Source organism: Macaca fascicularis, chromosome 13 (assembly GCF_037993035.2).
Source record: "Macaca fascicularis isolate 582-1 chromosome 13, T2T-MFA8v1.1".
Classification (NCBI taxonomy): Eukaryota; Metazoa; Chordata; class Mammalia; order Primates; family Cercopithecidae; genus Macaca; species Macaca fascicularis.
This window is the reverse complement of record NC_088387.1, coordinates 73253998-73266887: the sequence shown is the minus strand read 5'-3', so window position 1 is coordinate 73266887 and position 12890 is coordinate 73253998. Positions and strand designations below refer to the sequence as shown.

At 40.8% G+C, this 12890-nt stretch overlaps 1 protein-coding gene across 1 annotated transcript in view; it reads right to left on the bottom strand.

The window, feature by feature from the left end:
- Positions 1-12890, bottom strand: part of LHCGR (luteinizing hormone/choriogonadotropin receptor) — a 63004-nt gene that overhangs the window by 37223 nt on the left and 12891 nt on the right. Inside the window, exons 2-5 of the mRNA XM_005575920.5 lie at positions 7588-7659; positions 5568-5642; positions 2115-2189; positions 70-144 (exon numbers count right to left, since the gene is read on the bottom strand). Of these exons, the coding sequence (XP_005575977.3) occupies positions 70-144; positions 2115-2189; positions 5568-5642; positions 7588-7659 (297 nt within the window). The remainder of the gene's footprint in view (positions 1-69; positions 145-2114; positions 2190-5567; positions 5643-7587; positions 7660-12890) is intronic.

Below are 12890 nucleotides of genomic sequence, written 5' to 3'. Positions count from 1 at the left end.
AATATTTACTTTCCAAATTTTAGCAGCAAATAGGAAACTGTTATGCATAGCAATCAGCCTGGTACTTACAGAATGAAATTTAATTCAGAGGACAAGATCTTCGTAACATCTGGAAACTTTCTGATGCCCGTGTTACAGATGCTCCTGTGATTAGGGACAGGGTAGTGGTGTGGGCAGAGAGTGGGTAAAAGTGATTGTTAGTAAGACATAAAGATAAAAAGGGAGTACAAAAGCATTTTGCAAATACGACTTTCACATTAAATTTAAAAATACTGAGTTTGGTGTTATCAGGACTACTTTTAGCTGAGAAGGATTGTTGGAATTCAGAAGTCCCTGATGCTACAGGAGAAGATGCTCTAATGACTCCTATTTAGAGATTTGGGGACTGGGGCCAAATTTAAAGGTCTTTTTCATTTATATTTCTAGCCTGTCTTTTCTTATTAAATCAATCACATTTTCCTACTGTATTGTGTTCCATTTTCTTTTAGTAATTAGTTTATTACATGCTCTTGATAGTTCTAGAAAGCATCCTTAAATTTTGGAGCAGATTTTAATTCAAATACTTCAAGAAGATTAATCTTTTATGATAAATCCATATTGCTCATTATAAAAAATCTTCCCTTATTTAGCTACCTTGCAATTCAGGAAGTTCTTCTTTGCATCTCATTGAAATCACTAAAATTTATTTTGGTGTTTGGAGCTATTCAAGACTCTTCTTTTCCTCCCACCTTTTATTTAACCTCCAAAGAGGAGAGAGGCTTAAGTGATAGGTAAAATTGAAGAATATTTTATTACGAGAATGGGGCTCCTTCAGAGTCTGGGCATCTGGATTTCCACCGAGTTGTAGATTCACCGGTCTTGGACTCTGGACAACTAATGGGAACTGCTTGTCACCCTGGTGACAATGAAACAAAGCCAGGTTTCTCTTCTGGCTCTCTCTGGTTGTCCTCCTTATCCAAAAGCCCAGGTCACACTGGATCTCTGCTGTGTCTATAGCTGGGGATAGCAGTGTGGGATTAGACTACAATGTGTACTTGAGTTGGGTGAATATCACAGTTTTGGGTGAAAATACTATTTAATAAATACAATTATTCTTAAATAATAAGGGCCGCAGTGGTCAAATTTGGTTCTGGGATTTCCTTATGTTCTTTCAAAGTAGTTGATGCTACTATATGCTTATATGCCCTATAGACACCCTGTAGGTTTGGAAAAGCAGAACGCCTGAGTTTGGAATTGTTCAACGTTAGAGTTAACAAAGGAGCTATGCCAGTTCCAGTAGCAGCTCTTGTAGAAGGCCCCAGAGCAAGACTGATGACATGAAATACCAGAGAGATGTCCCTTCTCTCGGTTTTCCTTTTTTTGGGCAGTGATGGGAGGTGGACTTTACATTCTCTGAGGAGTTTATGAAATTTAAAGAAGAAAGAGAGGATGTCTGTTTTAGGGAGGCTTACATTTTTCTTTATGTATAGGGATGACTTGATATGTGAGAAAATCCATAGTGATAAATTCATAGATTTCAGAAATTTTGGTATTGCTGGCAAGGCAATGATTGTGGAAGGCTACAGTGGTACTCAATTTCTAATGCTAACTGACAGAGTTAATGGGAAGTGGAAAATAATGATTTACTTTGTATGGCATAGTGTCTACTTTAAGGCAATACTTAAAAAGTTTTCATTTAATGAACAAATGAAAAAACATGAGATGCAGGAGATCAGTAATTCTCAAACAGTGATGAGAGTCAAATCAGAATTGCCACTCTCACCTTCACCTATTCTCTATTCACCTCAGAGATTCTGATTTACTCTCTTTAAAGTGTTATGACCTCCATCTCCCATACCCACTGTCAACCTTGAAAATCACTGCAAAGGGGTGATGTTCTTCCCAGGTGTTTAGGACAGATAAAATATTGGGAACCACTTACATGTATACAAAAGCACCCAGCACGGTGGCTGACAAGAAATGCCAATTAAATTTCAATCAGAAGGCTGAAGAGGAACATGCAAATAGTGCCATGTATATGGTTAAACAAAATCTTTCCAACCTTTTCCTTGTTTTGATTTTCATCAGATGCCCATCTTCCCCTCCCCAGTTGCTTAAAAAGGAAAATTTCTCACAAGTATTGTAATCGGGGAAGATTTATAAATGCTCCGGGCTCAATGTATCTCAGATTTTTGGTGTTCTGGATCAGTCTGTAAAGAGAGAGGGGAAAAAAAGCAGCTGTTTAATAGATATGTATTGTTTGGAATGGGTGAGATTGTGGTCACCAGAAGTTGCTGGCTGAAAATGGCATCAGCAAAAGCCGGTGACCTTCATATGCTTGGGAGGACCCCTAGCGACTCTAGGGATGGAAATGGCTTGGTGAGAGCCAGTCACTATTTCCAGGAAGCACTGCTCTCAAGCTTCTAAAGAGGCCGGTATGAGGATCAGAGCAGGGAGTCTGTCTCTGCACCCTCCCCCGCTCCCCCACCACAGACAGCACTGACACCCAGGGCTCCTGGCCAAGTAGATTCTGCCCCACTGTGGACCCCGCACACTGAGGGTGATGAGAGATTCCTCTCTCAGGAGAGATGAGCAAATTACCTACTCTCCCTTGTAAGCAAACTGGTCCTCTTCATATTGGCTGGCAATCACATGAGCAGTTATACTGAGGGGCACCAGTCTGTGGAATGGCACAGGGCAAAGGCCAGAGGCTTGAATTTGGGGGATTTTATATTCATCCTGAAGATAATTTGCTGTGTGTTGATGCCCAGCCTCCTAACTTCCCTGAGCTAGTGTCTCTTCTATAAAATTGGTGTAATAGTATTATATAGTCTTCCTGCCTCACAGGTTAGTAGGTTTTAAGTAATAAAATAGGTAGAGGTAACAAGAGGCAGGGCTTTGCAAAGTATAAAGGTACAGCCATACACCACTGTGGTGTTATTGCCCTCCCCGCCCAACTCCCCCATTCCCCTAATTACTGTTACCCTATAAAAAGTAGTCACCATTGCTAAGTCCTGTCTACTTTGTATTCAATAAAAGGCCAGTAAATGCCTTTGGCTTCCTTAATGCAGGTGACAGCCACCTGAGGGAATAATAATTACCTTGTTCTATAGAGAAAATGTAGTGTACTGATTAGGAGCATGGGGTCTGGAGTCAACTTGGTTTTTCATTCTGATTTTACTGATCATATGACCTTAGATATATCACTTAAAGTTCTCTGTGCCTTGGTTTCCTCATAGTGTTGTTTTTGAGGAATAAATATATGTGTCTGGTTCACAGTAAGGCCTCAACCAGTGTTAACGATAGTTATAATAGTTGCTGAAATTAGGAAGTTGAATGATTTGTCTTTAGTCACACAGCTGAGAATTAGCAGAACTTGGACGTGACCCAATTTTTCTGACTGTCAGTTTAGTGTTTGTTCCACCACACTACAGTTACCCATCACTTGTGCCTATTTCCATCTTCTCAGCCCTTTTGATTCTCCAGATGTGAGTGATATTTTGTTGTATTTATTTCTGTAACAACTGAGTCAAGCAATCATAGGCCATATACGGCCTTATGTGGGTGGGATGGAAGGGACTTTTATCTCTAAGATCTTTTGGGCTGGGTGTGGTGGCATGCATCTGTAGTCCCTGCTACTTGGGAAGGAGGTGGGAGGATCACTTGAGCCCAGGAATTTGAGGCCAATCTGGGCAACAGAGTGAGACCCCTGTAACTAAAATAAATAAATAAATAAATAAAATAAATTTAATAAAAGAATTTTGGGGCCTGACCTTAGCCCAGTCATTCATTCAACAAACATTTATTGGGCACTTACATGTGGCAAGCATTATTCTACATGCTAGGAATACAGCTGTGAATGAAGCAAAAAGAGCCTTCATGGAGCTAGCATGCTAGTTTTAGGGCCTTCTTTGGGAATCCATAAACTTTCCCTGAGAGTGCTTTATATTTCTTTCTGTTGATGAATGCGGCTTTGCATCATGGGAAGCTTTATTTATCATTAGCTGCCCTGGTGGTTCTCAATATAAGCTGTGTTTTAGCATTACCTGGGAAGTCTGTTAAAACTGCAGCTTTCCAGGTCTGAGATAGGACTGTCATTCTGCAATTGTAATGAGCCCCACATGTGATTCTGCTTCTCAGCTAAGTCCAGACTATGTCTTTTGCACTTACTCATTATTTTGGATTTCTCCGTAACTGGTGAGTAGTCTTACTTCCCTGGCTACACTGTCATCTCGTGGTTGACATTTATATTTTATCTCTGTATTCCAATAGCATTTGGCCCTGTATTGGACACACGGTAGTTGCTCATGTACTTACCTATTAATTATTCTCTTTAGGTAATTACTCATTGGATCATTTATAGGGGGACCTTGTGGTATAATGGAAAATGCAGGAGCTTTGAAGAAAGACAGTCTGGGATTGAATCCCAGTATTGCCATGGTCTAAAGCAAGCTTGTTGAACTCACAGCCTGCGTACCACATGTGGCCCAGGATGACTTTGAATGTGACCCAGAAGTTTGTAAACTTTCTTAAAACATTATGAGTTTTTAAAAAACTCATCAGCTATTGTTAGTGTAAGTGTATTTTATGTGTGGCCCAAAACAATTATTCTTCCACTGTGGCCCAGGGAAGCCAAAAGATTAGATACCCCTGGTCTAAAGTGTCACATTGGTCAAGTTTCTGTGCCTTTCCAAGCCTCCATTCCTTCCACTGGACAAAAGGGATAATTACCCCGACTCTGCATGGTAGCTGTCAGGATTAAATGACACAACATAGAACAAATGCCAAGCACAAGAGCTCAAAAAATGTTTGATGCTAATACTTTTCCCCTTCCCTTACTTTTGAAACTCCAAAGTAGGTGAAGTTTGAGTGCTCTTCTGGAAGCTCAGGTTTGGACCACACAAAGCAGCAGTAGGGGGCCTGGTTTAGAAGTCACATGAATTGATTTCTAATTCCAGCTCTGGCGCTAACTTGCTGCGTGGTCAGGCAAGTAAGCTAACCTCTTTAGGCCACAGATTCATCACTTGAAAACTGAATTAAACCAGCCTTTTCCCATCCTTTTTGTGATATTTTAGGCAAATGATACTTTGGCAAGTGTTCTGTTTCTAAGAGTTAATTCCAAAACATCACAATAACAACAACAAAACCCAACAAACTCAACACACACATGCCTATTAGAGAGCTTTTACACTGTAGGTATTCAAGAAACATTTACTGAATGAGTGAATGTGCCAAAAACCAATTTATGATCTCTAAGCTCTTTTCCACATTTTCCCACTATCCCAAGTACTCCATACCCTCCATAGGCAAGAGCTACTTGGCAGGACTTCACAATGTCAATTTTAATTTCTATCTTTGTGTTGTGATGTTTCAGAATTTATACAGCTCCCAGGGAGAAGCAGTTGTCACCATAGCAACCTACAGGCCACTGCCGTGAGAAAAATTATTGCCTGCCCAGACCTAGTAATTGCTGTAGTCTTTTCCTCTTGGATTCCTAGCAGTGGATGCTTGAATACAAATACCAAGTGGGCTCCAGCCAGCGAGGGTAATAGTGTACAGCAGTAAACTGTCTATTAGCTGATGCTTACATTTCAGACAAATTGAGGAGGTTGTCAAAGGCATTAGCTTCTATCCTTTCCAGGGAATCAATCTGAGAGATTTCACTAGGGAAGAGAGAGGGGGAAAAAAGAGAAAGAAACATGAAAGAAATGACCGTGTCTGCATGATAATGAGATGTGTGTGTGTGACCCAACAACTGGGGACTCCACTGTGTCCCCCTGAAAAGAACAAGGATGTGCAAGTTGTCCCCAAATCATACAGTGCTAATACTGTATGATTTAGAAGCACTGATGGGCACCTACAACCCAGGTGTAGTTGAAATGCAAGTTTTAGTAACCCCTGTTTATGTGACAGGTTTTTCTCTTATTTATCTCTGGCTCAGAGTCACAGGTTGTTAGAACTGCATAGGACCGTTGAGAAAATCTAGTCAGATTCCCTTGTTTTACAGCTCTGGAAATTAAGGCCCTGAGAGGAGAGTCAAATAGTATTTATATTAAGGTTCAAGACTAGGATATGGATCTCTGGGTCCCAATTCTGTCACTCTAGTGAGGCTTTAATATGGGTTGAATTGTTTCATAACTCTTAACCCTTGGTTTCCCAAAATCTCGTGCTGAGGCTATTGCAAGGTGGTCAACTCCTGCACGTGGTATCCGTCCTGAATTATAATTATCTACTTCCTTGACTGTTTTTCTCACTTGTGAGCAAATTGAGGACAAGGAGTATATTCTATTCACTTCTGAATCCCTGGGGGCTTTATGTTGCTTGGCACAGAGTTAAGAGTACAAATGAATGAATGAATAAGTGAATGGAGTAATGAATAATTGAATTTTTTGAAAACAACACAAAAATAAAGGAACCAGTTTTGTCATATATGATTCGCAAGCATGCAGGTAATGTCAGTGTTACCCTAAAATCCCAACATAAGCTACCATTTCCTGCCAGCTGAAAAAAAAAGTCTCAAATTCACAAACTGTACATTTGCTTATTTCTAAGGTTAAGGCTCTCTGAAGACTTCAGACTGATGAGAGCATTAGCCCACAGAAAAGCAGAGCCTAAGGTAGCTAATGTCTTTTCTGAACAACACAAGAATGGATTGTTCTTGGGCTGATTCATCTTATTCCCACCTATTGGTTTGCTTATTTAACTGTAGCTGCTTTTCTCAGTAGGAGGTCTTAATGCATTAAAGGTTATCAAAACTCAACATTCCAACTTGAGAGCAGAAGAGCGTGGGTTAGGCTCAAGTAAACTGACAAGTGTGTAACCGGCAGTGAATTTCCTATAATATGCAGTAATTTTTGAGGCATTATTTTAAATGCTGTAGCATCTTCTTTAGAGAGGCAAATCTGCTTCCAAAGTCCAGTGGATTGTTAAGATTAGAGATGCACTGTGGGAACTCAGTGGCCATGAAGTCCTTTGACTCAGGCTAATATTAAGAAAGATGCTGGAATACTGGGCCCTTGAGAACATTCTCTCTCCAAGTATGGGAACTTTGGTCCTGGAAGCTGAAACCCAGGGACAAATGATCGAAGTTATGTCTGACAAACATGAAATCATATTGCATTATCCGAGTACTTTACACTTTTGATAAATACCTTTCATCAATATAGTTATAAATACTGTGTTTTTGTTATATACTTATATTTTAGATATAAAGATTATCTTCTGATGCACAATAAACTTCCAACACAATTTTTTCCTATGTGGGTGTTATCTAAAAATGTGACACAAGGGAATAGCTGCTGCAGCAGCAGGAGAATTTTTATGATTGGAATCTATCTTTTTTTCTCCTTAAAAGATATATCATCACTTACAAAATGCATTCAGTTCTTTGAAGCAAGGTTAATTATCTGGATTTTAATGACTCTTAAAAATCATACCTTTTCTTCAAAGGTCTCTGGTTATTATTTGTATTACAAAGATAAAAATATGCGAGTATCCTAAACACAATTTCTTTCCTAGAAAAATTATCCCCTTTCAAATGTGTTTTCTCTTAGAAAAAATTCATTATTCCAATTACGAATGTCTTTTGATATGCAGTAACTTACTTACATTTTTACGACCTCATTAAGTCCTCTGAAAGCTTGAGATGGGATCACTTTGACAGGGAGGTAGGCAAGTGATCTAGGAAAGAAAAAAGGAAATCCAAGAGTTTAAGATTTATGATAGGTTGCCTTTTAAGTTCATGAATAAAGTGTGTATGTATTTGTATGAGAGACAGAGACTTCAGAGTTACCGAGAACTGGATTCAGGCTGAGGATTCTGACTTAAATCAATGAAGAGATGTGCCATGACTATTCTTGGTTTTTATCAAAGAGTGTATAATTTTGTGGTTAAGATCATGAATGTTGAGATCAGACACACCTGGGCTCAAATCTTCGCTGTCCCACTACCTGGCTATGTGATTCTAAGCATGTTATTTAAGCCCTCCAGCTCAGTTTCTTTGTCTGTAAAATTGCACTAATAATTCCTGCTTCACAGGGTCATTGTGATGATTAATCTGGATAATCCATGTAAAGAACAGGGCTTGGTACCAAATATATAGTTAAACAGTTGTAGAGTGATCCTATAGACTTGGTTGGGAAAATGGACAACAACTATGTTGAGCAGAGTGGAGAAATGAATGATGAAAATACAATTGGAAATTATGCAGGCAGGAGAACAGGAGATTCATTAAGAACATGCTCCCATCTTGATCTCTACTATCTTTCCCAGGTAGCCTATTTCAATGTTATCCCAAACAGACAACTTTGATCCTATGGTTAACCCACATGGGCATCTCATGTCATTTGGGGGGGAATATCTATGAGATCATTTCCTTCAGGCATTCACTTATACCCACAGGAACAACTAAATATTATTGAAATTGAAATAAAAGCTATGCTGTACTTAAGATTTGAGAAAAGAGTGACACTCAGAAATGCAAAACCAGTATAGGATGATGTGTGAATGCTAAAGGAACTGGAGGTTAAGATAACTCAGGAGAAAACAACTGCAAGGCAGGGATGAACATGCAGCCAACACTTATTGAGCATCTACAATGGTTTAATGTTTTGGCCCAAGGACTGGCAGAGAGGAAGGGAGTGGGCAAGGATATTTCAGGTGGGAAGTGAGTATGTGAGTATCAGGAATATGAGAACAAAGGTGAGAGATGCTGTCTTGTTTTTAACATGTCTATGCAGCAGAGACTGCTTTAAGCTGCTAAGAAAGAACACCTCCATGATGGGCAGATGAAAGTCAGATTTCTTACAGTCCCAGAAGGGACTTGCTACAGTTCTAAGCTGCGGTGTGAGTTATACACACCCATTTGTGACCTTATTTTACTCACTCCAACAATGGTGTGAGGTATTTCCTTTACATAGCAGAAGAAATTGGATCACAAAGAGATTAAGTAACCTGAACAAGGTTACAACCAGGCAGAATGACTCCAGACATCCTTTCCCTGTGCAATACTGGCCAAAGCATGTCATTCTTTTTTTTTGTTTTTGAGACGGAGTCTTTGCTCTGTCACCCAGGCTGGAGTGCAGTGGCGCGTTCTAGGCTCACTGCAAGCTCCGCCTCCTGGGTTCACGCCATTCTCCTGCCTCAGCCTCCCGAGTAGCTGGGACTACAGGCGCCCGCTACCACGCCCGCTAATTTTTTTGTATTTTTAGTAGAGACGGGGTTTCACCGTGTTAACCAGGATGGTCTTGATCTCCTGACCTTGTGATCCGCCCGTCTCGGCCTCCCAAAGTGCTGGGATTACAGGCTTGAGCCACCGCGCCCGGCTCATTCTTAATCCAGTATCTTGGTGAGCAAGGTGGAGGGACAGGCATTGCAACCTTGCTTCTCCTGAGAGGAAGCATGTCACATTCTATTTCTTCCGCAAAGCAGTTTACCAGCCATACCTCCCTAGGTGCTAATGGAGAGGAATTTCAGAAATTTCATTTCAGAAAAATGTTTTCACTCAATAATCTCTTAGAAATGATATAACCTAGAGAAAGTAATACAACTTTGGTCTCTGATTCTATTCCCAAAGACATTCTCACCAAGGACATTGTTTAACACCTAAACTTATTTAACAGAGGATCCTAGAAGAACAGGGACAGTGTGGGGAGAAATCTTCTTTTGATGGCATATTTGCTTCCTATATTTCTTCTGGAATCATGTTCGCTTGGCTTCCTGATTAAAAACACAGTTTTATTGCTCTCTGCACTGCCAAACCAATAAATTTCCAGAAGAGAAAGCTGTATTCCACTGTACCCCTTGCAGCATCAATAAAACTGACAGCCAAATTCTGATTCCAGCATCTTTATTGCTGGGGATAATGCAGTGTGGAACATATTTTGGAGAGTGTTTACATAAAAGCTTCAACAGAACCCTTCAGAGCTGTTTATTCACGCACATGGAGCCCAGAAGCTGGAGTCTCTCAGCAGGCAGCCTCCTCCTCCAAATGGGGGCATGGTGTGACTCCCAGAGGGGCAGTTTGGTTCAGATTTGACCAGGGAGGTTGCCTGAGCTTTTGATTGATGTAGGGAGGAGGGATGAGGAGCAAAGGTCAGACAGAAGTGCAAGAAGCTGTAGATCATGCAATGGCAGTCTCCAGTGGCTACAGAAGCAGCCCTGGTGCAAGCTGAAATTTTGCAGAGTTGATGTTGATGCTGCAGAGCAGGAAGGGCAGCAGTGGGGAGAGTGAAACTAGAGCCTCCTCTAAAAAGAGACACCAAGTGAACAGCAGGTGACTTTGTTGATGTGGTTGGGTCAAGAAAGAGTCCTGGGGGCCAGGGAATGGGGAGAGAGGTGGGGTTAGGCAGGTGCACTGTGCTTTTCACAACAGATGTGTTCCCATGAGGCAACACAGACAATGGGGGTCCTGTGAATCTAAAACCATTTTCCCTACTGACTTATATTTTTTATTTCAGAAATGTCACATCTTCATTTCTGATTCGTTGTTGATTGGTAGCAGTTCCTAAACATTCAAGTGTCTGTCTCCAGAATTTATTAATAAAGTTTATGATTTGTTAATAACTGTTTGAATGTACTCCCTTTGAAGGTGCCCCACTCTCTAATGGATGCATCTATGATTCTTTCCATGATGCCAGAAACTTTTAGCAATGTGAACAATGATCTTAATAACCCTGCAATTCCACTCCTATATACATACATTGAGAAAAATTCTCAAACTGATACTTAAAGGAATCTTTTACAAACGTTTTCTTCACAGCATTGTGGCATCAGGGGATTGGAGGCAACCTGGGTGTCCATTACTAGGTGAGGGAGTAGATAAAATTTGGACAGTGCACACCTAACTGAATAGGAGAGCATGTAGAAGTGAGAGTCTAAAGGCACACAGAGTAGCATGGGTGGATCTTCAAATCATGGGACTGAGAGAAACAAGAAATTACTGAGATATAATATACTGTTTGCAGAATTAAAATATATGTACACCAAACACTAGACATTAACCTCCTCCTGCACATGAACATATGCTAGGATTGTTATCTAAGGCAAGTTGAGAGGAACAGAAGTGGGAGAAGGAGATAAAATAAATAATTAAAAACAGAGAGGGACTTTGAATGGACTAGTGATAATGTTACTTAAATGAAGAAATATGACCAACTTAACCCTCTGTACTAGAGAGACAAATGGAAAATATAAAGTTTTATTTTGACGTATTGACTGCCTGCTTGCTTACCTTTCTTCCTGCTCCTTCCTTTCTCCCTTCTTCTCTCCTTTCTTTCCTTTCCTTCATTTTTTTTTGAAGTTAGGCGTACTTGTATTCCGGTAGTTTTGTGAACTATTGTGGAAAGGTCTAGTCAGTATCATTTGATACAGAGCAGAAGCCAAGGAGAACTGAGGGCAAAAATGCCTAAGGCAAGGACAGTTCAGCGGCTCTGCTCTCCAGGGTCAAAAGAGGAATGAAAGCTATGCATAAAGCAAAGAAAATAAAGGAAGGACAGAGCCCTTTCCGTCTCAGCAAAAGAGGGTGACACACCACAACTATGCACCTCAGATGGGTGGTAAAGAATTAGGGTTACTGGGCAAATATGAGGTTAAACTTGCAGGGTGGAGAGTTCTCTCTTGAAAGGTGAGATGGCTGTGGAAAAATATGGCCGTGGAACTATGCAGCTACTTAAATTTATTATATTTTCACAGTCTTTTTTGCAGTTTAGAACTTTTGTTTTTAAATAAATTGATGATGCAACACAGGTGGCCCCTTGCCCGAGTGCCTTTGCCACAGATGTTGAAACAAATGCTTCAATTGGATTACAAAGGCTGCATTCGCTTCATCAGCTTGGAGCCTCCATCTACTCATTAATCCCATCTGCAGGTCTCCAACCCTTCTAGTTGTGGGTTAAAGTTGAAATCGAAGCAATCTGTACTCCTTAGGGCTGGAATTAAGTCATTCACCCTAGTGCTGGGATCTTGTGATTGGTGATGACTCTGGCAAGGATTGTGCATGGTCTAAACTGGACCCAATAATATTAATATTTGGAGGGCAGGAGTGCACCTGCAGTGCCTCCCCACATGCTATGCTGGTGTTTGTTTTTGTCTTGATTTCTTATCCTGCAGCTTGCTTGGTCTCCCCAGAATCCATCTAGGAGTAGGGCTTCTCTTAGTTCCTGCCTTCTCTTCTCAATCACCAGATCCTGATCCCTGTGTCTCTACCCCTTAGGAGACACCGCTGCCCTAAACCAGTTCCTGGTTGCTCTCTGGTTAGGATCAAGCTAGTATCTCTTACTGCTTCATTCTAACTTTCAAACTGGGTCCCTTGGCACAGATGGTGACCCTGTGTTGTGACTACCCAGTAGAGTTGGGTTACTTTCTGTAGTGGATACTGTGGTGGGCTACCCAAATCACTCTTTAGTACGGAGGCACCAATTTCACCAACTGCTAGGAAAGAGTGGGTGGCTGAAACTCTCAGCTGAGTTGCTGTCCTAGAATTATGCTCACAGACTGATGTGGTTTGTGTCTGTGTCCACCTAAATCTCGTGTCAAATTGTAATTCCCAACGTTGGAGGTGGGGCCTGGTGGGAGGCAATTGGATCATGGGGCAGATTTCCCCTTTGCTGCTGCTCTTATGATAGTGAGTGAGTTATCATGAGATCTGGTTGTTTAAAAGTGTGTAGTACCTCTTCTCTTTCTCTTCCTCCTGCTCTGGCTACGTGAAAATGTGCTTGCTTCCCCTTTGCCTTCTGCCATGATCGTAAGTTTCCTGAGGCTTCCCTAGCCATGCTCCCTGTACAGCCTGCAGAACTGTGAGCCAACGAAACCTGTTTTCTTTTTATTTTATTATTTATTTATTTATTTTATTATTACACTTTTAAGTTCTAGGGTACATGTGCACAATGTGCAGGTTTATTACATATGTATAC